Source organism: Mustela nivalis, assembly GCF_964662115.1.
Source record: "Mustela nivalis genome assembly, chromosome: 2".
Lineage (NCBI taxonomy): Eukaryota > Metazoa > Chordata > Mammalia > Carnivora > Mustelidae > Mustela > Mustela nivalis.
Genome location: NC_139021.1, coordinates 140,035,547 through 140,059,767, shown reverse-complemented (window position 1 = coordinate 140,059,767; position 24,221 = coordinate 140,035,547). Strand labels below are relative to the sequence as shown.

Sequence of the window (24,221 nt, the reverse complement as noted above, 5' to 3'; positions counted from 1 at the left end):
ATTTAAGACGTTCTTAAAATCCAGAGCTGGCGCCAGTGGAATGATGGCCCTCCCTGATTACCAGGCGCAGCTTTGGAACATCAGTATCTGAGACAAAGTCTTGCTCTCTCTCTGAAATTCAGTGGGAGATGGTGGACAGTGTTGGGGTAGGTGCCCTGGTCCTAGCTCTCTTGTTTTTGACTGACTTGTTCCACTAGCGAGAGACACTGTGTCCAGAGGGACCAGGAACATGCCGGCAGCAGTTCCGCATGAGTTCCAGAAAAATGTTTTGCCCCAGGGGGTAGAAGGAGACAAAAACCCAGAGGTACCTGAAGTCCCGGACATGTATGTCTGAAATGGACCACCAAAAGTGGTTCAAAGATCTTGAGGAAATGTGGAAAGAGCAGTTTCTTCTCAGAATCAGATTCCACCCCTTGAACTGGAAGCTCATGAGGGTTGGTCCAGAGTATAGGAGGCTGAGAAAAACCCCATCGCCTCCAGTCGGGAGGTGCAGACTTGGGCCCAAGAACAATGAAAGTGGTGACTGAACCAGAGTTTCTAGACGTGGATGCTGGTGTGTCCGTGATGCAGGCAGAGTCTTTGTCAAGGAGCGTGTGCTCCCTGCCCCTGAGCCCCGCTCTGGCAACCAGGCCGTCCCCTGGTCCCTGTTCTTCATTCCCAAGGGCCGTGTTTCCAGTGAGTTCACATGTGGAGGTTATGGCAGGAGGAGGTTTTCTTCCATCCTTTTCCTCCAGGAAACCTGAAGTAATCCCGGAGCTGGCTTCCCACTCATGGAGGTTGTCAAGCACAGCATTCAAAAAAGAATTCTTGAGACATTTCACAGCGCAGGTAGGCGCCTTTTATTATGGCACAGGCTCAGGACCTGCGGGGAGAAAGAGCTGTGCTGAGATTGTGAGGAGTGACTGACTACCTACTATTTTGTCAGTGGGTTTAGGGATAGCGTAAGTCTCAGAGGGATTCCTGCATGCTGAAAGTCGGACCTACATCACCTTGCAGGTCCGGCTATCGTCAAGGTTGCCTTTAGTCTAATGAAACATCAACATTAAAAGGGCAGTGAATTCTTCTGGGATGTCACGCTCTGCATCAATGGGCTGCAAGTTGTACGATTTAATTTTAGCTGCATTTCTCTTGCCTTTTTTCTCATCTCCACGAGGGGTCGCCATCCTCCCTGCGCTCCTTGTCCAGATCGGAAATAAGCTGGCTTCACGGGGCCCACAGTGTGACCGGATGGGGGGGCAAACTCTGAACCAGCATGTAATCTCTTATTTTGTTCAAATGTGGGGTTTTTGTTTAAGATTTTATTTATTTCAGAGAAAGAGTGCGCGGAGCGTGAGGGGCCAAGGGAGAGAATCTCAAGCAGACTCCCGGCGGAGTGCAGACCCCAAAGCAGGGCTCCATCCCGCCAGCCATGAGATCACAACCTGAGCCAAAACCAACAGTCAGAGGCTCGACCGAAAAAGTCACCCAGGTGCCCTCAAATGTGCTTTTGGATATTCTACATTTGTTTTTATTTTTTGAAAACTTCTTTTTTACATAAGTATTTTTTTTTTTCCTCAGATTTTCTCAGCTCTCACTTTTTCTCAGTATTATAAAGAAACCCTGGACAGCATTTTAGTGATTATTTAAATTATTCTCATCATATTATGGTTTCTAGAAAATACAGGGAGTTAAATTTAATGGGATGACAGAATTTGCTATTTCTTCAGCAACAATGCTATCATGTGCGAGCAATTCAGCCCCTGGAGACATGAGAGATATCAGAGAACTTTGTCTCTGCTGATGCTTCTGTGTTGCTCTGGGACAAGAAAACGGCAAGGGTTACTTCATGGTCTCCGTGAGATAGTTGATGAAAGAATGCCTGGGCCCTGCTGATTGCACAGAGGGCATGTGTGTGCAGTGAGGGACCCAGGGACATTCCTGGTGGTCTGGGCCAGGCAGAGCTACTGCCTCTTTATGATCAGGGCCCTGGCCAGGGTTAAACCATCTCAGCTACTCATGGCACCAAAGGTAAGTACAGGCTGGGATTCTCAGTTCTGCTCTACCTCTCCAGGTGGTGAGGGATCTGGGCAACTGGGGCCCTCAGTCTTTTCATCTAGAGTGAAGAGCCTGCCCCAATGTTGCCACTATCTGCCCAATGTGTGTGCCAAGACTTTGGGGAAAGCTTGTGCCAAGCTCTGGGGAACAAGGCCCTTGGGGGGAGCCTGTGCCAAACTCTGTGGCCTTGGGACTGGGGGTTGTGTGTGAGTTGCTGTGCCCAGCAGCCCAGCCGAACCAGGATCAAGCATGTCCAGGGATGGATGTGGATTATGGCCAAAGAGCAAAGCTGGAGCCTCTGGGCAATACGGTAAATAGTCCTGGGACCTTGGACAAAGTTTACCCTGCCCTGAGTAATAGTCCCAACAGAGCTTGTCCAGTGCCTAATCCACAGCTGTGGCAGAGAATGTGCTGGGTTCTTCAAGAAAACCATGCTTGAGATACCAGCTGGAAAAATGTTTGAACCAGGTTCTAGAACCTCCAGGCTGTGCCGCCTCTGGTGAGCTACAGACCATCTGAGCCTCTTCCTCCTCTGTTACAGGGAGTGAAGACGGACCTTCTTTTCAGGGAGTCTGGGAGAGATAGGATAGATGTAAACGGTCTAACTGGTCCCTGGTACCTGGCAGTGGCTCAGGAGAGGGCAATGGTTGACACTAGGCTTCTCCGGGGACATAATACTAAGCCAGCCTCTGTGGACAAATGGAGACGGAGCACTGAGCCAGAAGAACCCTGGCAAAGGGAGGCACGCAGGGTCAACTCTCTGAATCTGTCAGACTAGCACACGGGAAAAGCGGGGGAAGCAGGAGAGGATTCTCATGGATAGACCCTGGGGGAGTTGGAGCATTAAACTGTGGCTCCTGTTCCCTCAGGGCACCTGAACAAAGTAGCCCTCTGTGAAGGGGGACAATGAACAGAGGCGCCTGTCTGCCCAGCCCTTCCGTGCAGTTTTTCGTGCCGCCACCAGAGGACAGAGCTAACTCACACTCTCCTTGGGGACCGTGCAGGGGTTTCCTCTGGGGAGTTCTGGGTGTGGGGAGGGGTGGGGGGATGGGGAGGTGATGAGCCCCAGGGCTCGGGGACCCCCATCCTTCACCACGGAACAAGAGACTATTCAGAGCCCCTGAGAGGTCAAGACGCCCTTTTCCACATTCCATCTCTCCAGAACAGGACAGTGCAGTTGAGACAGATGTTCCTGTATCCGTCCGGCCGGATTCCTCAGGACTTCGGTGTGCCTCTGCTCCCTCTTTTCCCAGGGAGTGCTCCCCACCTGTTCTTCATTAGGGGATTATTGTTCTCAGGGAAAAGGATCATGCACGCAAACGCTATCCCATGCAGGGCTTGTAACTAATGTCTGTCAGCCAGGAACTGTCTGGATGGCTCAGTCGAATGAGCATCTGACTCTTGGTTTCAGCTCAGGTCACGATCTCAGGGTCCTGGGATCGAGCCCGCGTTGGGATCCACACTCAGCAAGGAACCTTCCTGAGATTCTCTTGCTCCCTCTGCCCTTCCCCTCTAAAATAAATAAATAGTTTTTTTAAAAAAAGATTTTATTTATTTATTTGTCAGAGAGGAAGAGAGAGGCAGGCAGAGGGAGAATCTGGCTCCCTGCTGAGCAAGGAGCCTGATGCAGGGCTCGATCCCAGGACTCTGGGATCCGACCTGAGCCGAAGGCAGTTGCTTAACTGACTGAGTCACCCAGGCATCCCCAAATAAATAAATAAATCTTTACCAAAAAATAAAGGTATAAAAATGGAGTCCCACTGCAGAATCATGATTAGCAATAAGAGGCAGAACCCTGGTTGAGCATGGGTGGAATTCATCATGTGTGTGTATTCTGCATGGAGCCCCCTTCCCACCCCACCTTGTGTGATCACTGCAGGTGCCCTTGATGGGAGGTAGGGAAGGGGGGATGGCTGGGCCTTTGGGGGACAGGGAGAAGAAGTGGCTGGCATCAGGCTCTGATGAACTGGGAAAAGTTATGTTTGCATCTAAAATACATACTCCTTCGGGGCGCCTGGGTGGTTCAGTGGGTTAAAGCCTCTGCCTTTGGCTCAGATCATGATCCCAGGGTCCTGGGATCGAGCCCTCTGCATCTGGCTCCTTTCTCAGCAGGGAGTCTGCCCCCCCCCACCTACTTGTGATCTCTGTCTGTCAAATAAATAAATAACATCTTTAAAATACTTACTCCTCTTATTGGGGGAGGGTTGTAGGCTTGGAAACCAATCCCTGCACAAAGGCTCCAGGACCCTTCTGCTTGAGGACGCCCACCCATGTCCCCACCATGGCATAGCGTTTCACTCCTGGGGGTCTATAATCCCCTGCTCGGGATTGACCTTCCACCTTGACCACAGGCAGCATGTGGGTCCCGTGACACATACACTGAGGTGACCAATGCACTCTCTATTGTTCCTGAGCTGGGGGAAGTTCCGAGGCAGCCAGCTGGCACCCTTTGTTACACACACACACATACACACACACGTGCGCACGCACACTGGGACATGACACCCAGGCAGACACTCCTGTACTGACATGGGCAGAGACACATATGGACAAACACACAGTTGATATGATACATACGTGATCTCCATGCAACCCCTAACCTCCCTAGACATAAAAGTCATGCAGGCATGTTCACGGGACATGTCCTGGGGAGTTGCCTGGACAAGGCTTTTTGGTGGCAGCACATGTGGCTAGTGACCAGGGTCCCTGCAGCAGTCACCTCCCGTGGTTACCCTCCTAAAGGCCCATTCTGAAAGTCCCTCCAAGCCTGGCTCCTGGCCCTGCACAGTGTGGAGTTCATGGCCCAGTGTGTCCCCTCAGGTTTCAGGTCGGGGCACGGCTGGGGGACAGAGTCCTGGCTCTCACGGAGACTGGTGCTTGCCCTTCTATAGGGGCTGTGCTCCTCTGGCTCGGGTCATATATATGAAGTCTACACTCAGCTTTTTATATTTATATTCATATTCGTATGTTTTATATTAACACCATCCCCCCAGAAAACCACGGTGTTTGGGGTCAAAGTTGTTTCTGGTAAGTGTTGGTTTGAAGCTGGAGTCTTTACTTGGTTGTGGTCCCCCCCACCATCACCCTGGGTCAGAGACTCCCAGCTCCAACACCCACCCCACGGGCCGTCTGGCATGAGTAGAAGGGAAAAGCAGCAGGAACACACAGCAGCGGGTGGTCCCAGGAGATCTAGTTCAGAGTAATACTGGTGTCAGGGAAGCGCTGCTCCCCCTGAGCAGAGGGCGAACCCCGGGCTGGTGTGTGGGGACATGGTCCCTGTCACTCTGGCGCTGCGGGGCCAATTTCCCCACACCAGTCGCTCTGCCAGGGCCTTGACCTGAATCATCACCATTAATTACCTATCCAGCCCAGTGGGGAGAGAGTCTCACTACTGTCACTTTAGAGATGAGGGTCTGAGTCTCTGCAAGGCTCAGCGTCACGCTCAAGGGCTGTTTTCTTCTCCAGAGCCTGCTCCCGCCCCCATGCCCAGCCACCCATGTCCTTGTCCGTGTCGCCTTCCTCCAACTGTGTGTCCAACCCACCACCATGAACATCCTGGGTGGGACCACATGGGGCTGTGAGTCTCTGTCCTTGATGCTTTCTTTCTCTCTTCCCCTCATGAGGGAAAGGGAGCTTTGCTGAGATGGACTCCAGAGGCTCACCCTGCTGGTGGCCAGAGGGAACCTGTGCCTGGAGATAGCCTGCTTGAGGCCACAGAGGTAGGCCTCCAACTGCGTGTTGGTGCTCCCAGTATGAAGAGTCTGGGGGATGGGGGAGAGCCAGTTCAGGAGACCAGGAGCACAAGGGAGTGGCCAGTGCGTAGGAGGTGCAGGGAGTCTGTGCCCGGAAATGAAGTGAGCTGTATTTCAAGGGTTCATGTGGCTGGTGACTACAGTGCAGGGCAGCACAGGTCCAATGAGCCAGCCTTGGCCCAGCCTGGGGAAAGGCACCCACTGTGTTAACCGAGACTGAACTTCATAGCTCCTTGGCTTGGGAGATCTTGAAGTCACCACATACACACTGACAAAGAAAGGGGCTGTTTGGCTATTGAGTAGCTAGTGGAGGGGATAAGAGGGGATAGTGGTTCTTTCCCTTGACAGCTAGTCGCTTTCTAAAAGAAACAAGCACAATCTGGGGGGATGGCCCACCCCTAGCTCCAAATTGGCCATTTAAAAGAACCTCTTTTACAACCCAGACACCTCCCCCCACCTCCCACAATGCACACCTTCCTCCTCTGAGATCAGCTTCACCTGGAATATTTGGTTCAATGAAACTTTGCCATCTCTTACCCACTCTGGTGTGAAAGACACGGAAATTTCCAGTAAGGAACCTATGAAGGCACAGAAGCACGGAGACAAGCCTTTACCTGGTGTTAAGGAAGAAACAAATCTCTGTGGAAAGCACATAATCCGCATTCTCTCTGGGCTTGTGAGCTGGTCCAGCTAAATGAGATGAGCGACAGTTGTAAAACATAACGAGCCTGGGGCGTCTGGGTGGCCCAGTGGGTTAAAGCTTCTGCCTTCGGCTCAGGTCATGATCTCAGGGTCCTGGGATCGAGCCCCACATTGGCTCTCTGCTCAGCAGGAGCCTGCTCCCCCCTCTCTCTGTGCCTGCTGCACTGCCTACTCATGATCTCTCTCTCTCCCTCTGTCAAATAAATAAATAAAATCTTTAAAAACAAAACAAAACAATACACATGACTTTGAAGATCTAATAAGAAGAAAAATGAACGAAAATAGGTAATTTACAATCATTTTTATCCTGATTATATGCTAAAATGGTACTCTTTTGAATGTGTTGGGTTAAGTGGCATTAAACTTCATGCGTTTTTTCAAATGTGTTTTCGTGTGGATAGCAGAAAATTTTAAATTCTATATGCGGTTTGTATTTCATTTCTAGTAGGGATTCTCTAAAATCTGGGCAACCCCGGGCAGCACCATGGACTCACGTCCACCTATGGAGGGTGGGTGATAAGAACGGGTGCAGCTTCCCTGGTGAGATCAGGAATCCCACGCTTGTGGTTTGGCTGTCCTCCAGGATGCTGTGAGGGACGCCCCTGCCCCGTTCTGGAGCCACCTGAAGCTGAAAACTCCAGAGAACTTCCTCTCATTGTGGACATTCAGGTCTTCCAGAAAGTGAAACCCAGACCATCGCTGATACTGGTCCCAAATCTCGACCTGAGGGGGCATTCTCCAACAGCCCAGAACCCCAGGGTCAAGCATGCCAGATGTTGACAAAGAGTTGCTCCAGTCCCTTCTGAAGTGTTTTTCAAGGTCTGGGTGGAACGTGCTGGGTGTGCTGGCTGTAATCTGAGGCCCGGGGATGCAGGAAGGCTCCCAGGAGGACATCACACACAGAGGTGATGGAAATATTCGAGCCACAGCTCCAGGGAGAGCAAGCCTCTCCCGACCGTTTTGTGCAGACTCCCAGCTAATTGGGTGGCAGTGGCGGGACTGAGCAGGGAGGAGACCGAGATGTGTGTGAGGCTGTGGGCTCAGACCTTCTCTGAGGAATATAAGTGGGTGTGGGATGGAGCGATCCATGATGGGAAAGGTCCCTTCAATTCTAGTCTAGAAGCAGCCAGAAACGGGCTGCTGGTATTTCTAACCCTTCATACTGGGCTCTGGTGTAACCCACCCTACTTCCTATCTGGGAAGATGAGTATCAGCAGAGCCCTAACCGAGTTGCTGCTGGCCCGTCCCGGTCCCTCTTGACTGTCAGTCCACACTGCAGACTGAGCTCAGCCCTGCCTCCACCAGACAACCTGGTGTAAAGAATCATGGGAGCCAGAGCAGGCTGGGTGCCTCGGTTCTGGGCGTCCCATTGTCTGGAGCCTGCTGTTCCAGAGAAAGAGACAGACACTGAGAAGCCCCTGCTTGTAGTTGACTCCCTGCTCCGACAGACACTTGTCCCTAGGAAGGCTGCTCAGAGGCACCTGTGAGACCATGGCCACACTTGGTCCTTTCGCTCACTGTCCTGTCTACTTTGCCTTACCTTGCTCCCTCTCCGTGTACCCAGGGCAACTCCACCAAAGCCCCAGGAGATGACCCTCTAGTCCAGGTGCAGGTGGGTGACTGAGGGGTCAAAGTAAACAAATCTTGAGCATTCCTCCTTCTGGCTCCTGGATGTCCCCTGACAGCTTGCCGGAGAGTTGGGGTTTATTTGACTAGCAGCCTTGTCTATGCCATATCTACACCCCATGTTTCAGACCCCTGCTCACTGGCCATGCAGAGCCCAGGAAAGATGTTTCATCCCAAATCTGAGCCAAAGATCATCAAGCTTGTTATGGTCCCAAACTATACATCACACCATGACAGTAAACCAAAGGAATTCTCCCCTTCCTTACCAGAAACCTCTGCTTGTCCAAGCCCCTACAGGCAGAGCTGCCCCATGAGATACAGGATGCCCTATAAAATGGGAACTTCAGATAAACCTGAGTAATTTCTCAGTATGTAAGTATGTCCCCAATATTGCATGTGGCACTCTTATATTAAAAAGTTATTTGTTCCCTATATATGCTGGGGTTGTAGACTGGTCTAGTCACGATGGAAAACAGTATGAAGTTTCCTTGATAATTCAGAAACAGAACGACCATAGGATCCAGCCCTCCCAAGTCTGGGTTTCATTTCCGAAGGAAATGAAAATAGGTTATGAGAGAGGTGTCTGCACTCCCCTGTGTGTTGCAGCTTTATTTACAATAGCCAAGGCGTGGAAACAACCTATGTATATACACGGGCAAAGAAGGTGTGGTGTAGACATACAGTGGAATAGTATTCGGCCAGAGGAAAAAGGAAACCCCACAACTTGTGACATTCCTCCATGTGGAATCTAAAAAACCCTGAATTCATAGACACAGAGTAGAGTGGTGGTTACCAGGGGCTGGAGGACAGAGGGAATGGGAACATACTGGTCAGACTCTACGAAAGAAAGAAAGAAAGAAAGAAAGAAAGAAAGAAAGAAAGAAAGAAAGAAAGAAAGAACGAACCAAGGCTCAGAAGTTATATAACCTGACCAAGGCCACACGGATAACAGAAGGCGGCTCCCAATCCCAGCTAAGGTGTGACTGAGTCCCAGATTCCCACCTTTGCCCACACGGCCCTGGCCATCCCTGCTGCCTTGCCAAGGCCCTTCAGAATCCACCCACATTCCTGTTCCTTCACCTGCAGCTCAGTCCTCCCTCACCCAAGTCATGCTGAAGCCCCTTTCATGGTTCCATGCTGCCCCCCATCCTGCCCGGCCAGCACTCACGTGGGGCAGCAGCAGGTGGCGGCAGGGTTCGGGCTGGCTCTTTGCTCCTAGGAGTGGGGTCCTTTTAGCTGAACCCCCACTTTCCCAGAGTTGCCTCACGCTGCCTGAGGACCTCAAGATTTTTCAAGCCACTTACAGGTAAACACGGTGACTTTTTCTGGCCTTAGCTCCCCACTGTTAACATCCCTCCAGACAGAGCTCCTCCGCCAACCCCACATCAGGTGGCCTGAACAGGGGATTTCTTCAGTCAGGGTTTCCCGTCCTTTACAACAATGACCCCTGCAGGTTATAAACATCACCCCTGTCCCAAACTGGGAGCTGCTGCCCTCCTGTGACCTTCCAGGCACGGCCCTGCTTCCCCGCCGCTGAGCCTACCTGAGCAGGGGAACTGGAACACGTAAAGGGTTTGCCTGTGACTCTGAACCATGTGCCCACCTGCTTCGCCAGGGGCTCCAGAAGCAGGGCCCCGGGAGGCCGGGGAGGGGGTGGTGCTGGGCAGCTCAGTGGTGAGACCCGTCCCCAGACACACAGCTTGTCCTAGCACCACCTGACCACCCTCCACCTAAGCCATGGCCTCTGTGTGGCCTGGAACCAAAGGGCTCCCGTCCCCGGGCCAAAGAGACTCTGGAGCTGGAATGGCCCCAGGAAGGGGCCAGTGGAGAGATAGCCTGTGTGTGGCTGACTGGTCTGTTTGCTCCCCCGGGGAAAGAGGGCTGCCTGCTATGGTGTCCTGTGGAGGTGGGTATCTGGGGGGATGGTGACATTCAGATGGGGAGAGAAGGACCCCTTTGTGGCATGCCTCCACCTGTGCCTGGGTAAGGGCTCTCGTCCTTCACTGCTGGGAAAGTGGGCAGTGGGGAGAGTGTCCCACCCCCTGAGATGTTAGCAAGTGTCCTGAGTGCCCCTCCAGCCTGAGTGCTCTGGGAGGGAATGTTGCTGTGTAAACAAGATGGCTGCTTCCTGAGGCCCTTGTGACGGGAGCCTCTCTGGGCTGGAGAGGAAGCCTGGAAGTCTGCGTGCATATAAGTGGGGCTGCCTGCCTCTCCACGCCGCCGACCTGAAGGCAGAGGTGCACGGGGGGCTCTGTTTGCGAGGGTGAGTTTAACCCCATCCCTGTGGTCCTCCCCAGGGCACAGGTTGCAGGCAAAGAGAACCAGCCCAGCGGTCACAGGTGTAACTAAGGGCCAGACTGGGAAGGAGGGGGCGTCCCTGTGGGAGTCATTCCCAGAATCATAACGATGGACGCAGAAATGTGGGCTTGCCAATATCCTCATTCCCTGACCCTGCAAGGAGGGAAGCTGAGCGTAGAAGGACCGAGGGAGGGGGTGACGCCATCCCTCCTCCCCACGACCCAGGAGGGAAAGGTCGGGATTGTCTCCAGGGTACAGGAGTCAAGACAGGTGATGTGAGTCCCCGTGGTCACACCGCGAGGTGTAAACCGAGAGCGCGTCAGAAGCCAGGCCCTCTGACTCTCCAGGTTCCCCTCACCAGCCCAGGTACCATCCCGCCTCCAGCCCCAGAGGTGGGGTGTGAGACCGCAGAGGATGCCGGCAGTTTCCAGGGACAAGTTGGGTCTTTCCCACAGTCGTGTCTGTACCTGCACCGGCCCCCAGGCCCGGCCACGTGCCTGAATCTTCACAAAGTACAGCCACGGGGAAACTTTTGCAAATGCATCAGACGAGCCAGGGGTGCTTTCTCACTGCAGGAGGATCTCTGGGGACAGAAGCCATGTTGCTGCGCCCTTTGGCCCTCACGCTCACCGTGCTGATGGTGTCCGGCTTCGAGTACAGCGGGAAGGATATCTGTAGTGGCCACCCTGGCATCCCTGGCACTCCCGGATCCCACGGCTTGCCAGGCAGAGATGGGAGAGATGGTGTCAAAGGAGACCCTGGGCCTCCAGGTACTGGGTGAGTCCCTGCCCTCAGCTGAGGGACAGGGACCTGTTTCCAGGAGGCCCACTTGTCCTGGGCTCTGGGCTGGGTCCCCCAGTGGGTGGGATGGTGGCGCACGGTGGGAGTTGGGAGTTGCCTGGGGGACTTAGACTGGTTACCCTTGCAAAGTGCCCGTGGGATGACACGTGAATCAGCTCAGCTGATAAGGGGGGTCTATTTACACCAGCCCCAGCTCTGCTGTGGGTGGTAAATAACACACATCCATGTCCCCTTCTTTCTGCAGGCCCCATGGGCCCCCCTGGAGGAATGCCAGGCTACCCTGGGCCTGAGGGGGTGACTGGAGCCCCTGGCGTTGCTGGAGAGCGTGGAGAAAAGGGGGAGCCTGGTGAGAGGGGCCCTCCAGGTGAGCAGGGCAGGGCAAGCGGGCCGCAACCACACAGGCACTGCGCCCAGGTGGCCAGTTACGTGAGGGATGGTGGGGGTCAGACAGAACCCTGGAAGCCCGCAAAGGACATCCTGCTCAGCCTAAGTGAGAGAAGACGAAGCCAAGGAGAGGAGTCAGAGATGCCCAGGCAGTCGGCCACAGCGAGGACTGGGGGGGGGGGGTGGTTAGAAGCGCTCCACATGCTACAACTGCTGATGGGCACAGGCAGGGCATCAGGTGCAGGACGAGGACAGCGCCGGGAGGCAGGGAAGGCACTTCCTAGGGCTAAGGTAGGGGGCGCATTCTGAAAGGTGTACAGGGTTATGTGGGTGCTAGGCAGATGATGAGAATGGGAGCCCTACATACAGAGGGGCACTCCAGAGCGTAGGGCGGTGACCAAGATCAGTCAGGAGAGCACAGAGAACGAGCGCTACCTCTCCATCAGAGCGGCTTCCTACATCAGTGTTTGAAATCCTGCTTCCTGGACAACTGCCCACTGTTGACCGAGCTGCTGGGTGGCAGGGTGGGGAGGGGTGAGGTTGAGGGAGGATGAAGGGTCAGGATCAGGGGTAGAGTCCACGGTGAAAGCCTATTCCGGCAGGCAGGTAGATGATGCCATGGCTCAGCCAGGCCAGACAGAGCAGGATGGGTATAGCTCATTTGCCTTTGGTAGGGGGGGATCCTTGCCCCCAAACCAGAAAAACCCACAGGAGTGGGCCGACAGAGCCGTTAAAGGACAGAAGGCAGAAGCCGTTAAAGGACAGAAGCCGTTAAAGGCAGGAAAGAAGGGCAGGTGGGAGCTTAGCAGGTGCAGGGCTGCAGCAAAGGACAAGTGTGGAGACACACTCCAGGGCCTGAGCAGTGGGCATGGACAAGTAAAGGCTCGCAGCTGGCGTCAGGCCTGCTTGGCCGCAAGTGGGAGTCTTGCTTGGCTGGACCCTGATCGTGGGTGGGAATCTCTTGACAGGGCTTCCAGCTTCTTTAGATGAGGAGCTCCAAACCACACTCCGCAAGTTCAGACATCAAATCCTGCAGGCCATGGGAGGTAAGGGGGTTCCACAGGGGCTTACAAACACAGAGTTTCCTCCATTCCCAGAATCGGGCTCCAGAACCTCAAGACACGACAAGTGGGGGCGGATATGCAGGTCTTAGGGGGAAAATAATGATACTTCCCTTTCCTGATTCTTTGAATGGCCCCAAGGAGACAGAAGTAGACAAAGTTCAGCTCCCGATGTCAGGGGAGTATAGGTTCTCTGCCTAGCTTGCTTTTTTTTTTTTTTTTTTTTTTTAAAGATTTTATTTACTTATTGGTGAGAGAGAGCATGAGAAGGGGCAGGGTCAGAGGGAGAAGCAGACTTCCTGTTGAGTACGGAGCCCGATGCTGGACTTGATCCCGGAACTCCAGGATCATGACCTGAGTGGAAGGCAGTTGCCTAACCAACTGACCCACCCAGGCACCCCCTCTCTTGCTTTCTATTGAATCTTGTAAATTGAAATTCCTGGCACATAATAGATGGTCGATCAGTAATTGTGAAATGGGTGAACGAAGAGAATGATAAGAGCGGGGAGGGGGATTGAGGAAGACTCAGGCTGGCAGGGCAGAAGAGGAGAGCGGGCTTAAAGACAGGGAGCCCGAGCGAGGGGCGGGGACCATGAGCCAGAGCAGTCGGTGGCCTGACTCAGTTTCTCCGCTCCAGTCCTCAGCTTGCAGGAGTCCATGCTGGTGGTGGGAGAGAAGGTCTTCTCCAGCAACGGGCAGTCGGTAAATTTTGAGGACATTCAACGTTTATGTGCCAGAGCAGGTGGCCGCATCGCTGCCCCGACGAGCCCGGAAGAGAACGAAGCCATCGCAAGCATCGTGAAGAAGTACAACACGTACGCGTACCTGGGCCTGATGGAGAGCCCCGACTCCAAAGAGTTCCTCTACCTGGATGGGGCCCCTGTGAATTACACCAATTGGTACCCAGGGGAGCCCAGGGGGTGGGGCAAGGAGAAGTGTGTGGAGATGTACACAGATGGGCAGTGGAATAACAAAAACTGCCTGCAGTACCGGCTGGCCGTCTGTGAGTTTGGAGAAGGCCCCTGGGTGGCCGGGTAGATAGGGCCCTGCCTTGCCATCCAGCCTCCAGCCAGAGCCTGATCTCTGAGATGCTACAGCTCCTCCCCAGCAAAATGTATTTGTGGCCCCTCGCGCAGGAGGCATTCTTAGCCACTCCCCTCCCTGGTCAGGTCCGGAATCCTTGCCCCCTTCATCATCAGGAATCAGTCTGACATGTCCCTCCCTCCTCCCCCCAGCCCCTCTCGGCCCTGCATTCCAGGTGCCCCTCCTAACCTTGCCCTTGGGCAAGAGTTGGAGACTTCCTTCTTCTTCTTCTTGTCCGGTTTCTTCATAGCCAGATGCAACAGAGAGGTCCTGGGTTGGAAGTTCCCTCCAGAATCACACAGCAGGTGCCTGCTTCCCAGGCCCCTCTCCTCTCCCTCTGCAGACTACCCACTGCCCAACCTCATCAAGATTTGGCAGTTCTGATCAAGCACAATGGTGTGTAGGGGGTGCTTCTGGGAAATTCCATATGTGTGGGGCTAGGGACGCATTTGGGATTCTCTGGCAGCCTGGAGCCTATGAGGGCACATCTGGTCAGTGCCTCTGTGAGGTTGGAGAGCTGGGGGATGCCTCGGCATGTGCGGGAGGCCAACCTGACCCTAATAATTGCCTTGAGTCTTGGGTTGCCTCCCAACTCCCTGACCGAAAAGCAGCCAGTCTACACCCCTAGGAAAGATCTCACCCCCGACCCAGACATAATCCAAGTAACTTTCAGCTGATGGACGTGTCCACACCTATTTTGGATCTCAGTGAGGTGTTCACACCTCTCACCACACCACTGGATGTTTAGTGAGCACACAAATAGCGTATGTGCCAAGTCTTTGTGCCCAGAACCTTGCCAAGCACTTCTAATACATCTAATACATCTTATGGAATAGGATTTAATCTCTACACAATGCCACGGGCCCCGCCTGATTTCCCCCCATTTTTATTGAGGACACAAACTCAGAGAAGTTAAATATTCTGAATTGTATGACTTGGAGCAAGTGGCAGAGGCTGTATTCAAACGTGTCTACCCAGACCAGAAGCTTATGCTCGTAACCACCTCGCCTCTTACGGACAGAGGCGACTGAAGTGTAATAAACCATGACTGCCTTAACATGAGTTTTCATTGCTTGGGTTTCAAGAAACAAAAAGTTTGTGTATTTCTAGAAATCAAATTAACTCTGGCTCTGAGCCCCCACTTACCTCAAAAACATGGAGAATTCCATCTCAGGGAGTGCCTTCTTTGTTGGGTTGGAGGGGCAAACTGCTTTGCACCCTTAAGTCGTACAAACATATGGCAAGCTACGGAAAACATCTGGAAGAACATAGGGGCATTCGTGCTGATGGCCGGCATTAAGATATCTCCTGAGCTAAACCCACACGGTTCCTTTGTGGGTGGTGATACCATGCCTTCCATTTTCCACTCCGCCACCTCAATGTTTCCCATAGTGCGAAGGTGGTGGTGTGCAGGGGAGCCTGCTTCTCCCTCTCCAGCTCCCCCATGCTTGTGTTCCCTGTCTCTCGCTATGGCTTTCTGTCAAATCAATCAATCAGTCCTACAAAGTTTGCAATGCAGGGTTCTGGGGAGAAGATTGTATGAAACATTGTGAGGTCATGTATTCATTTTTTTAAAAAAATATTTTATTTATTTCTTTGACAGACAGAGATCACAAGTAGGCAGAGAGGCAGGCAGAGAAAGAGGAGGAAGCAGGCTCCTTGCCGAGCAGAGAGCCCGATGCGGGGCTCAGTCTCAGGACCCTGGGATCATGACCTGAGCCGAAGGCATAGGCTTTAACCCACTGAGCCACCCAGGTGCCCCTTTATTTTGAGAATAGGGTGAACTTCAAGCTTCCAGATTGTACATGTCTGCTCTATGACTCTCGTTCAAACTTGTTATATATTTCATTAGTGAGTTACATGGATTTAGTTTTTGATATTAAACCATTCTTTTGGGCGCCTGGATGGCTCAGTGGGGCAAGCTGCTGCCTTCGGCTCAGGTCATGATCTCAGGGTCCTGGGATCGAGTCCCACATCAGGCTCTCTGCTCAGTGGGGAGCCTGCTTCCCTCTCTCTCCCTCTCTCTATGCCTGCCTCTCCGTCTACTTGTAATCTCTCTCTGTCAAATAAATAAATAAAAGCTTAAAAAAAAACAAACCCATACTTTCCTTCCTAGGATATACCCTCCCTGGTCTAGGGGCTGATACTCTCATCACACTTACTCTGTGCCCGGAACTACACTTGGACTAACTCATGTGATCCTCCTTAACCTATTTTGTGGATGCTGTTGTCATCCCCATTTTATGAGTAAGAATACTGAGGCTCATAAAGGTCACAGTGGTTTGCCGTAGGCCATGTGGCCAGTTCATGCGCCGTCTGGGCTGTGAATACAGGAGTCAGGTTCCAGGGACCGTGCTACTGACTGTGGATGCATGCCTGGACGTCAGTAGCTACTTTTGACTTCTGGCTTTCAGGTGGGTTTGTGTCTGCTCCACATTGTTTAATTAATCCAATATTAGTATAAGCGAAGACATATTCTCCCATGATTGGAAAAACCAGAAGAGGCTGGGTTAAATGCCCAAGCATATGGAAAGCTGCTGTTCCTCTTGTGTCTGCTCACGGTCACATGGCCAAGCCGAATGTCGCAGGGGGTGGGACATAGAGCACCCCACGTACTCCAGGGACAGACTCCACGATGTACCATGGCCAAGGGCATGAACGTGTAATTCTATGATGTGGAGACATAAAATATCAGCAACGGTAATCCAAACTTCTCTGGCCAGATTTGCCAAGTTTATTTATTTTGTTCTTGTAAAGAACATGTTTTTTTAAGAAAAATTATATTATTAACTTTATATTATTTCCTTATTCTAATTCATTAATTTGATTGTTTAAATGTTCATTCTTTCTTTGCTTCTTTCTTTCTTTTTTTTAGAAGATTTTATTTATTTATTTGACAGAGATCACAAGTAGGCAGAGAGGCAGGCAGAGAGAACGGGGAAGCAGTTTCCCGGCTGAGCAGAGAGCCCAATGTGGGCCTCGATCCAAGGACCATGGGATCATGACCTGAGCTGAAGGCAGAGGCTTTAACCCACTGAGCCACCCAGGTGCCCATGCTTCTTTCTTTCTTATACTGTCTTTTTAAAAATATCAATTTGGGACACCTGGGTGGCTTAGCTCAGGTCATGATCTGAGAGTCCTGGGTTCGAGTTCCATGTCAGGGTCCCTGCTCTGCGGGGAGCCTGCTTCTCCCTCTGCCTGCCGCTCCCCCGGCTTATGCTCTCTCTCCTTCTCTCACACTCTCTCTGACAATAAATAAATCAAATCTTTAAAAATAAATAAACATAAAAATATCAATGTATCTATTAAAGAGAGGCAGCTCTCCTGGGAGGATTCCTTCGGAAGCTTATAGTGTCAGTCAGCTTTCATTCTGCTTCATTTCTACTGTGTTTGGTAATTTTTACAAGGGAACCTTGAACTTAGCAGATCTCTATCTGAAAAAATCCTGAGGCACCTAGCATGAAAGTCCCTATGGTGCACTAGGGAGTGACAAGCTGAGATACTTGAAAAACTATTTTTCATCTTGGCATAAATAGCCAAATTCAATAATAATCACCTTGGCAGAATAATATTATCGTATAGCATGCATTAAAACCCGGGCCTCGGGCACCTGGGTGGCTCAGTCGGTCAAGTGACTGCCTTTGGCTCAGGTCGTGATCCTGGAGCCCCAGGATTGAGTCCTGCCTTGGGCTCTCTGCTCAGCGGGGAGTCTGCTTCTCCCTCTGTCCTTACCCCCTCTTCTGCTCTCTCCGGCTCTCTCTCAAATAAATAAATAAAATCTTTTCTTTTAAAGATTTTATTTATTTGACAGAGAGCGAGAGATCACAAGTAGGCAGAGCAGCAGGCCGGGGGGGGGGGCGGGGGGCAGAGAGCTAGTTGCGGGGCTCAATCCCAGGACCCTGAGACCATGACCTGAGCTGAAGACAGAGGTTTAACCCACTGAGCCACCCAGGTGCCCCAATAAATAAAATCTTAAAGACAAAACAAAAAACCCAGGCCTACGTGAGGACAGACTAAAGAATATGCATCTTCAAAGGAGGCTCTTTCCCCAGCAAAGTCTAGGCTTTCTTGTCCCTTTCTTAGCTCATCCCTCCTACTTCCTGCCATATTATCTCCCCTGCTTCCCTGAGCCACTTTTCCTCTGGTCTGTAGCATTGAGGGTCCTGGTTTATGTAATTCTCTGCTTCACATTCCTGCCTTTCTGGGAGGTCTGCCCATTTGCTGCGTGGGCTGGATGTTCTTTGTCCTCTGGGCCTGGGGCCCTTCAAAGTCATGTCAATGGCAGCAGGAAACACAACCTTGCCAGGGGTCTTCTGTCCAGGGGGGCCCAGGAATCTAGGAGGGCTGCCGAGCGGGGCATAGTGACTTTGAGTACACAGAGCTGATGACCCTTGAGAAGCCAGAACCCCAATCACAAGGCAGAGTCCAAGGGAAGTGGCCCCGCACTGACTCCCCATGAGGGAAAAAGCAAACCTCTCAGCTGTTTGATAAGACTGAGTGTTTCAAAGAGCAAGTGTAAATTTGGGGGAGGGCAGGAACCAAAGGTCAGGTCAGGGACTTGAAAAAGGCCACTTGATCAGGCTCTGGAGATAAGTGGGTGCTGCTGGAAACCAGGTGCGGAGGTACCGTGTGGACGGGTCTACCCCTGGCTCTGGCTCATGGGCTCTGCTCCCCGCTCTGCCCCCACTCTCTCAGGGGACCCGTCCTGTGTGCCCCACCCTGGGGTGCCCCGTGGAGACAAGTCAGTGAAGCAAACACAGCGCCTGCCCTAGAAAAGTAGCTGGGAACGTGGACAATGACAGTAGTTCTGGCTGGCGAGCAGTCAGGGGGGCTGCTCAGAGGAGGAGGCAGAGGGACTCCTGCCTTCTCTGTTTATCCAGCTGCCGTGACTGCTTCCAGGCACCGCTCTGAGTGGGGCCGTAATAGCCGAGGACAAGATCCCTGTTCTGAAGGAGTTCTTGTTCTAAAGGAGGGCGGTGGTCGACGAATGTGCCACTAAATAAACAAGACAGTCAGTCGTATAGGTGTATCTCTAGTGGGCAAAGAATTAAAACAGAAAGACACGATGGGGGGCACCTGGGGGGCTCAGTGGGTTGAGCCTCTGCCCTCGGCTCGGGTCATGATCTCAGGGTCCTGGGATGGAGCCCTGTGTCAGTTTCTCTGCTCAGCGAGGAGCCTGCTCCCCCTCCCCACGGCCCCCCCATGCTTGCCTCTCTGCCTACTTGTGATCTCTGTCAAATAAATAAATAAAATCTTAAAAAAAGAAAGAAAGAAAGACAGACAGACAGACACGAGGGAGTGGCTACTTAAAATTAAATATTAGAGGGAAGCCCTTTCTCCAGAGAGAATAGTTGAACTACAAAGTAAATGATAGTAATCATGCAAAGACAGAGACAAGTGTCCTAGGCTACAGTAGCTTCAGTGCAAGTGCTCACATCCAGCTGTGAACTTGAAGTACCTACAGGTACTTCCTTCCCTGGGCCTCACCCTGGGACGTCTGCACCTCATCCAAAAAGAGGACCTTCGGTAAATGTTGTGAAGGAGAAGGGAGGAATAAGGCGACTCAGTGTTTAACCCCTCCCAGCCCCCATCCCCATCATAAACCAAACACAAGTCTGAACGAGTCAGAGCAGTGGACACAGAGGGGGGAGCCTGTACGTGTAGGTGTGTGTGGACGTGTGTGCTCACGCATGAATGTGTGTTTGGTAGAATGTCTAATCGTGTCTCTTCTAGAAATAAATATCGGGGGGGGGGGTCGACTATTGTCCAGACTACGATTCTGGGGAATCAGATGGACAGAGCTGGATGCTCAGGAGGGACGAGCAGGAGGAGGCGTTTGGGCGATTCAAGTAGTGAGCTGCCTAGTGCTGGGTCGCACACCCCAGCACTGGCACTGGACAGCCGCCCCAGTAGACACTGGTTCTGAGGATAGTTGTTTATTAATCTGGGGTTGAAGGCTGGTCCAGCACTGTCCCTGGCCATAAGGTTAATTGGGCCTGACGTCTGTGGTCTAGAGGACCTGCTTCCCGGCCATAGCCCCAGTGCTTTGAGGAGACATTCAGTAAGTCATTTCTGGAGGATGGAGGGAAAGGCCTGGGCCAAGGGGCCAGCAGGGGCTTGGGTGGGGTGGTCAGGCCCACACAGGGCCTCTGTGTCCATCTGACCTGGGACTTTTATATCCTTTCAGGGTCCATTTGACCTTTCTGCAAATGAAAGGGTGGTCTTGTCAGGCAAAGGGAAAAATGGAAGTGGGCTATGTCTGCCAACAACATGTTTAAGCTCTGACCCTGGCCTCCAGCATGATCAGGGAAGTGGAAAAAAAGAAAAGAAAAGAAAAGAAAAAAGATAGAAAAAAGAAAGGCGGAGATGAAAGTGATCAAGAAAGTTCTCTTCTGGGGCGCCTGGGTGGCTCAGTGGGTTAAGCGGCTGCCTTCGGCTCAGGTCATGATCCCAGGTCATGGGATCAAGCCCTGTATTGGGCTCCCTGCTCAGTGAGGAGCCTGCTTCTCCCTTTCCCTCTGTCTGTCACTCTGCCTTCTTGTGCTCCTTCTCTATGTCTCTGTCAGAAAAATAAAAACCTTTTTAAAAAGGAACTCAATACTCCTCACTGTGTCCCGCAGGAAAGGAAAGGTTAAGGCAGCAGACAGGCCAGTGAAGGCGAGCAAGGGCAAAAAAGCAGTGAGGGAGAGAGGGACAGGGACTCCGGGATGAGAGGCCAGACAGGCCCACGGGGGCTGGGCTGCCAAGCTTCTGGAAAGGGGGCTGGCTTGGGCATGAAGCTGAATGGTAATCTGACGGCTGGCTCGGGGCACAGTGCTGGGGAGGCCTCTGGGCAGCCTGCAGACGAGCCCGCCAGGAGAAGGAGCAAGAGCTGGCAGGCTGCCGGATGCAGCGTGAACTGAAATTTCAGGAGCCTGGGTTCTGGCCGGCAAAAACGACCTCTCAGTGGAAAATCTCAAGCCAAGGAGGGAGAACTCTGTCTCGTCTAGCCGGGATCAAGGACCAAAGGAGGTTCTATTCTGAGAGTCAGGAGCCTGCTTCAGGGCACCCTGGGTCCTGAGCCCACCCCCCACCCCCAAGTGCCTGTCGTAGGGTAGAGACTTGCCGCAAGATGATTGGCAGGTTGACAGGGAAACAACTAGGACTGATCCCCAGGGCTGCCGTGGCCCGCAGTGAAGGACAGCGTTCTTACGTGGAATGAGCAAAAGGATGTCAGAAACCAGGTCCTGCTGAGAAATGGGTCTTGTGGGACCTCAGGTTACCTGCTGGAGTTTGAGTCTAACTTTAGAGCCCATAGGAAGGGGAAGAAAAGGGAAACTGAGGCTCCCTGGGACCTCAAGAAGGGAATCAAGAAAGAGGAGCCAAAGCTCGTGCAGGTGCTGAGCTCTCTGTCTTTCTGCCAGACCACAGAAGCCGTTCGTTTGTGATCACCAGAGCATGTGGGCTCTCATGTATGGGGGGCGGCCTAACTTCCCAAGGCTCGAATCCACAGGCCCCTGGTGCATCACTCTTGCATGTGCGACCGTTAGATTACCCTTGTTTCAGCACTGAACTACCTCTACTACTTTTCACTTGTCTGTCTCTCCCATAGCTTGGGAGTAATGCAGAGCCAAGAGCCGCGACGGTCCCTTCTGGGTCTCTTGCCCGGAGCACAGGGTCCGGCACAGCAGATGCGGTCAGCAAAGGCTGACAAAGCAAGAGGAGAGAGAATTATTTCCCTTGACTTTCTCCACCCTAAGGTTCAGGATCATGCTCCTGTTTTCGTCGCTTCCTGTCCTTCTGTGTGTGCTGACAGCAGCCAACTCAGAAGCAGAAATCTCGGGCGATGCCCAGAAGTCGTGCTCAGTGGTTACCTGCGCCATCCCGGGAAGAGATGGGCGAGACGGACCCAAGGGAGAAAAGGGCGAGCCAGGTACAGAGCAGGCTGCTCTGACTTCCTAAATCTTTACCCCCCACGGGAGACCGTTCCCTAAAAGATGTCTAGCAGAGACAGGACAACACTCATCTTTCACTTATAGCCACGTGACCATTCACTTAGGATCATTCTTGTGAAAGGTCGTTCCCTCCAAAATAAAGATGCTTCTCTGGTTCTGCTGGAGCCCAGATTTCCACACGGGAATCCTCGATGTGTGGTCACCTGTAGAGAGCAGACGTCCTGCCCGTTCGGGGAACTGGCCCTTAGCACAGGCTGTCCGCTGGAGAGCAGGAGAATCTTTTTTCTTTGGGCCACCACTGGCTCACTGGAGTTTCTCTGGGGTCATGGTAAATCACATTGAACTTCTGGAAAAAGAGAAGGAGCCACAGCCCCTGAGTCACTTTTCCTTCCTCTTACAACAGGACAAGGGCTCCGAGGTTTGCAGGGCCCTCCAGGAAAACTGGGGCCTCCAGGAAATGTCGGGGCTCCTGGGGTTCCTGGGGCTCCAGGACCAAAGGGCCCCAAAGGAGACCATGGAGATAGTTCAGGTAAGGAACTCACCTCAGTCCAGTGTGGGCCTAGGGGACCCAAGGCTCTGGGGCCTTAAGGGTCAGGTGGGAGGTGGTTCCTATTCCTCCTGCTCCATTGGAAGATGCCAAACTGCTTCCGACTGGGTACACTCGTTCCCCTGACCCTTACTCCCGAGGGCAGACTTCCAAACCCTGTGCCTCCCCAGGGCTCTGTGGGAGACGGGCCCTGGCTCTTCCTCAGCAGACACAGTCTGTGTGTGTCTCCAGGCTGGGAGGGAACAGCGGTGTCCTCTCGGCGGCCGGCTTTGTGTGTAGGGTCAAAAGAGTGCTGTGATAATGGTCAGTTTCCTAGGACCCCTGAATCATGGGGAACGTCATGGCAACTTGATTCAAGGTCAAAGGACATAAATTCAGTCCCAACAAAAGTGAAATGATGACCTCTTGTTAATACCCACCAGCTGGCTCATCAAAATTATAAGAGTATTAAAAAGTTTGCCTGGAATAAGAAATGAAAGAGAATAATTAAGGACAATTTTCAAAAGGAAGAATAATGAGTTGGGCTCGTTCTTATAAATAGTTACAATATTGCACCATTTAAGCACTATGTGAACAAAAAGATCCAGAGTCATAATTTATAAGTTATTTATTATTATTATTATTATTATTAGTTCAGAGTTAATAGTTTACAAAAGCTACTAAGAGTATCTCCGAAGGTAGGAATCCAGAGGTTTTCTTCCTTTTGCCTCGTTTTGGTTTCTTGTTTTTCTAGACTAAGCATACTTTTCCGTAAGCTCACCCCACACTCTCCTCTCCAACTGACGGTCTTCTCATTAAACGCCCTTCTTCCTACTGCTTCACAGTTGCTGAGATGATTCTGGATAACCTGGACAGGGAGATAACGAGCCTGAAATCAGAACTGGACCATGTCAAAAAGTGTAAGCTCGCTTTCTGCACCCCAGGGCGCTTTCGGCTCTCACCTTTTTCTGGCGTGCTCTTGGTTTCAGGGGAAGGTGGACAAGGTTTAACATTTATGAACACTTACCATATCCCGTGGCCCGTGCTAGGTTGGCATTCCCTCGCAGTGTGGTTTCATTCAATCCTCTCACCGGTCCTATTTGTGGGGCTTAGACCCATTTCATTTACAGGGGAGGAAAGGTCGGTCCAGGAAATATAGATAATTCCCTCACTGTCCCGGAGCTAGGAAGTAGTGAAGGAAGGACTGGATGCGAAAGTCTGCCTCCTCTAGAATCCTGCCTCTTTCTTCTGAGCACCCCCTTGGCTCAGATGGCTATCCATGCACACCTGGATCCCAAGCCCGGCAGGAAGGCCCAAGCACCCCCTGCACCGGGCCAGTTTGTAACAGGTGTTCATCTGCGGGGTGGGATCTCCCAGGAGACTGTGAGCTTTCCGCCATGGACTTGCTTGCTCTACAGCTGAGGAAGGCTTCCTTACTAGGATCTGACCTGGTGGTTGAGCGTGGGGCTATTTTTCTGAGTCCTGAGTTCCCAGAGCAAGGCTTTTCCCCCCTAGTGTCCTGGGCTGAACCCCAAGCCTGGTCAACCTCTCCCACCCATTGTGATTTCAGTGCTAACCTTCTCCTTGGGCAAAAAGACTGGGAAGAAGTTCTACGTGACCAATGGTGAAGAGATGACTTTTTCCGAAGTGAAGGCTCTGTGCGCCGAGCTCCAGGGCACTGTGGCGTCCCCTAGGAATGCCGATGAGAACAAAGCCATCCAGGATGTGGCCAAGAGCACGGCCTTCCTGGGCATCACGGATGAGGTGACGGAGGGTCAGTTTATGTATGTGACAGGGGAGAGCGTGACCTATAGCAACTGGAATACGGGTGAGCCTAACGATGTCGGCGGGGAGGACTGCGTGACCATCCGGGAGGACGGGCTCTGGAATGACATCTCCTGTGGCATCCCCCACCTGGCCGTCTGTGAATTCCCAGCCTGAGGAGGCAGCTACCTCAGCCCCCTTCCTGACCTCCCTGCTCTGTTCTCTCCTGCTGAAAGAGAATTCATGGCTCTCCTAA

At 52.4% G+C, this 24,221-nt stretch overlaps 2 protein-coding genes across 3 annotated transcripts; both read left to right on the top strand.

The window, feature by feature from the left end:
• The first annotated feature begins 10,268 nt into the window (after positions 1–10,268).
• LOC309858686 (pulmonary surfactant-associated protein A-like) lies at positions 10,269–14,798 on the top strand. 2 transcript variants are annotated; one of them, XM_082719025.1, is made up of 5 exons: positions 10,269–10,377; positions 10,988–11,182; positions 11,458–11,577; positions 12,566–12,643; positions 13,296–14,798. In XM_082719025.1, exons 2-5 carry the CDS (start codon positions 11,011–11,013, stop codon positions 13,694–13,696), a joined length of 771 nt encoding a protein of 256 aa, XP_082575151.1. In that variant the 5' UTR covers positions 10,269–10,377; positions 10,988–11,010; the 3' UTR covers positions 13,697–14,798. The 2 variants fall into 2 exon arrangements, with proteins under 2 accessions (XP_082575151.1, XP_082575150.1); XM_082719024.1 differs by lacking the exon at positions 10,269–10,377 and having other exon boundaries at positions 10,935–11,182.
• A 4,879-nt stretch (positions 14,799–19,677) lies between these two features.
• MBL2 (mannose binding lectin 2) lies at positions 19,678–24,221 on the top strand. The gene is made up of 5 exons (XM_082719575.1): positions 19,678–19,802; positions 21,481–21,653; positions 22,079–22,204; positions 23,047–23,121; positions 23,772–24,221. Exons 2-5 carry the CDS (start codon positions 21,491–21,493, stop codon positions 24,140–24,142), a joined length of 735 nt encoding a protein of 244 aa, XP_082575701.1. The 5' UTR covers positions 19,678–19,802; positions 21,481–21,490; the 3' UTR covers positions 24,143–24,221.

What these genes read in the sequence shown, in the direction of transcription:
- LOC309858686 (XM_082719024.1), top strand. Translation starts at nt 10,951, where the DNA reads ATGCATCAGACGAGCCAGGGGTGCTTTCTCACTGCAGGAGGATCTCTG. An exon ending in AGGAGACCCTGGGCCTCCAG is followed by an intron (nt 11,183 to 11,457) that starts GTACTGGGTGAG and finishes TTCTTTCTGCAG; the next exon opens with GCCCCATGGGCCCCCCTGGA. An exon ending in AATCCTGCAGGCCATGGGAG is followed by an intron (nt 12,644 to 13,295) that starts GTAAGGGGGTTC and finishes TCTCCGCTCCAG; the next exon opens with TCCTCAGCTTGCAGGAGTCC.
- MBL2 (XM_082719575.1), top strand. Translation starts at nt 21,491, where the DNA reads ATGCTCCTGTTTTCGTCGCTTCCTGTCCTTCTGTGTGTGCTGACAGCA. An exon ending in GGGAGAAAAGGGCGAGCCAG is followed by an intron (nt 21,654 to 22,078) that starts GTACAGAGCAGG and finishes CTCTTACAACAG; the next exon opens with GACAAGGGCTCCGAGGTTTG. An exon ending in ACTGGACCATGTCAAAAAGT is followed by an intron (nt 23,122 to 23,771) that starts GTAAGCTCGCTT and finishes TTGTGATTTCAG; the next exon opens with TGCTAACCTTCTCCTTGGGC.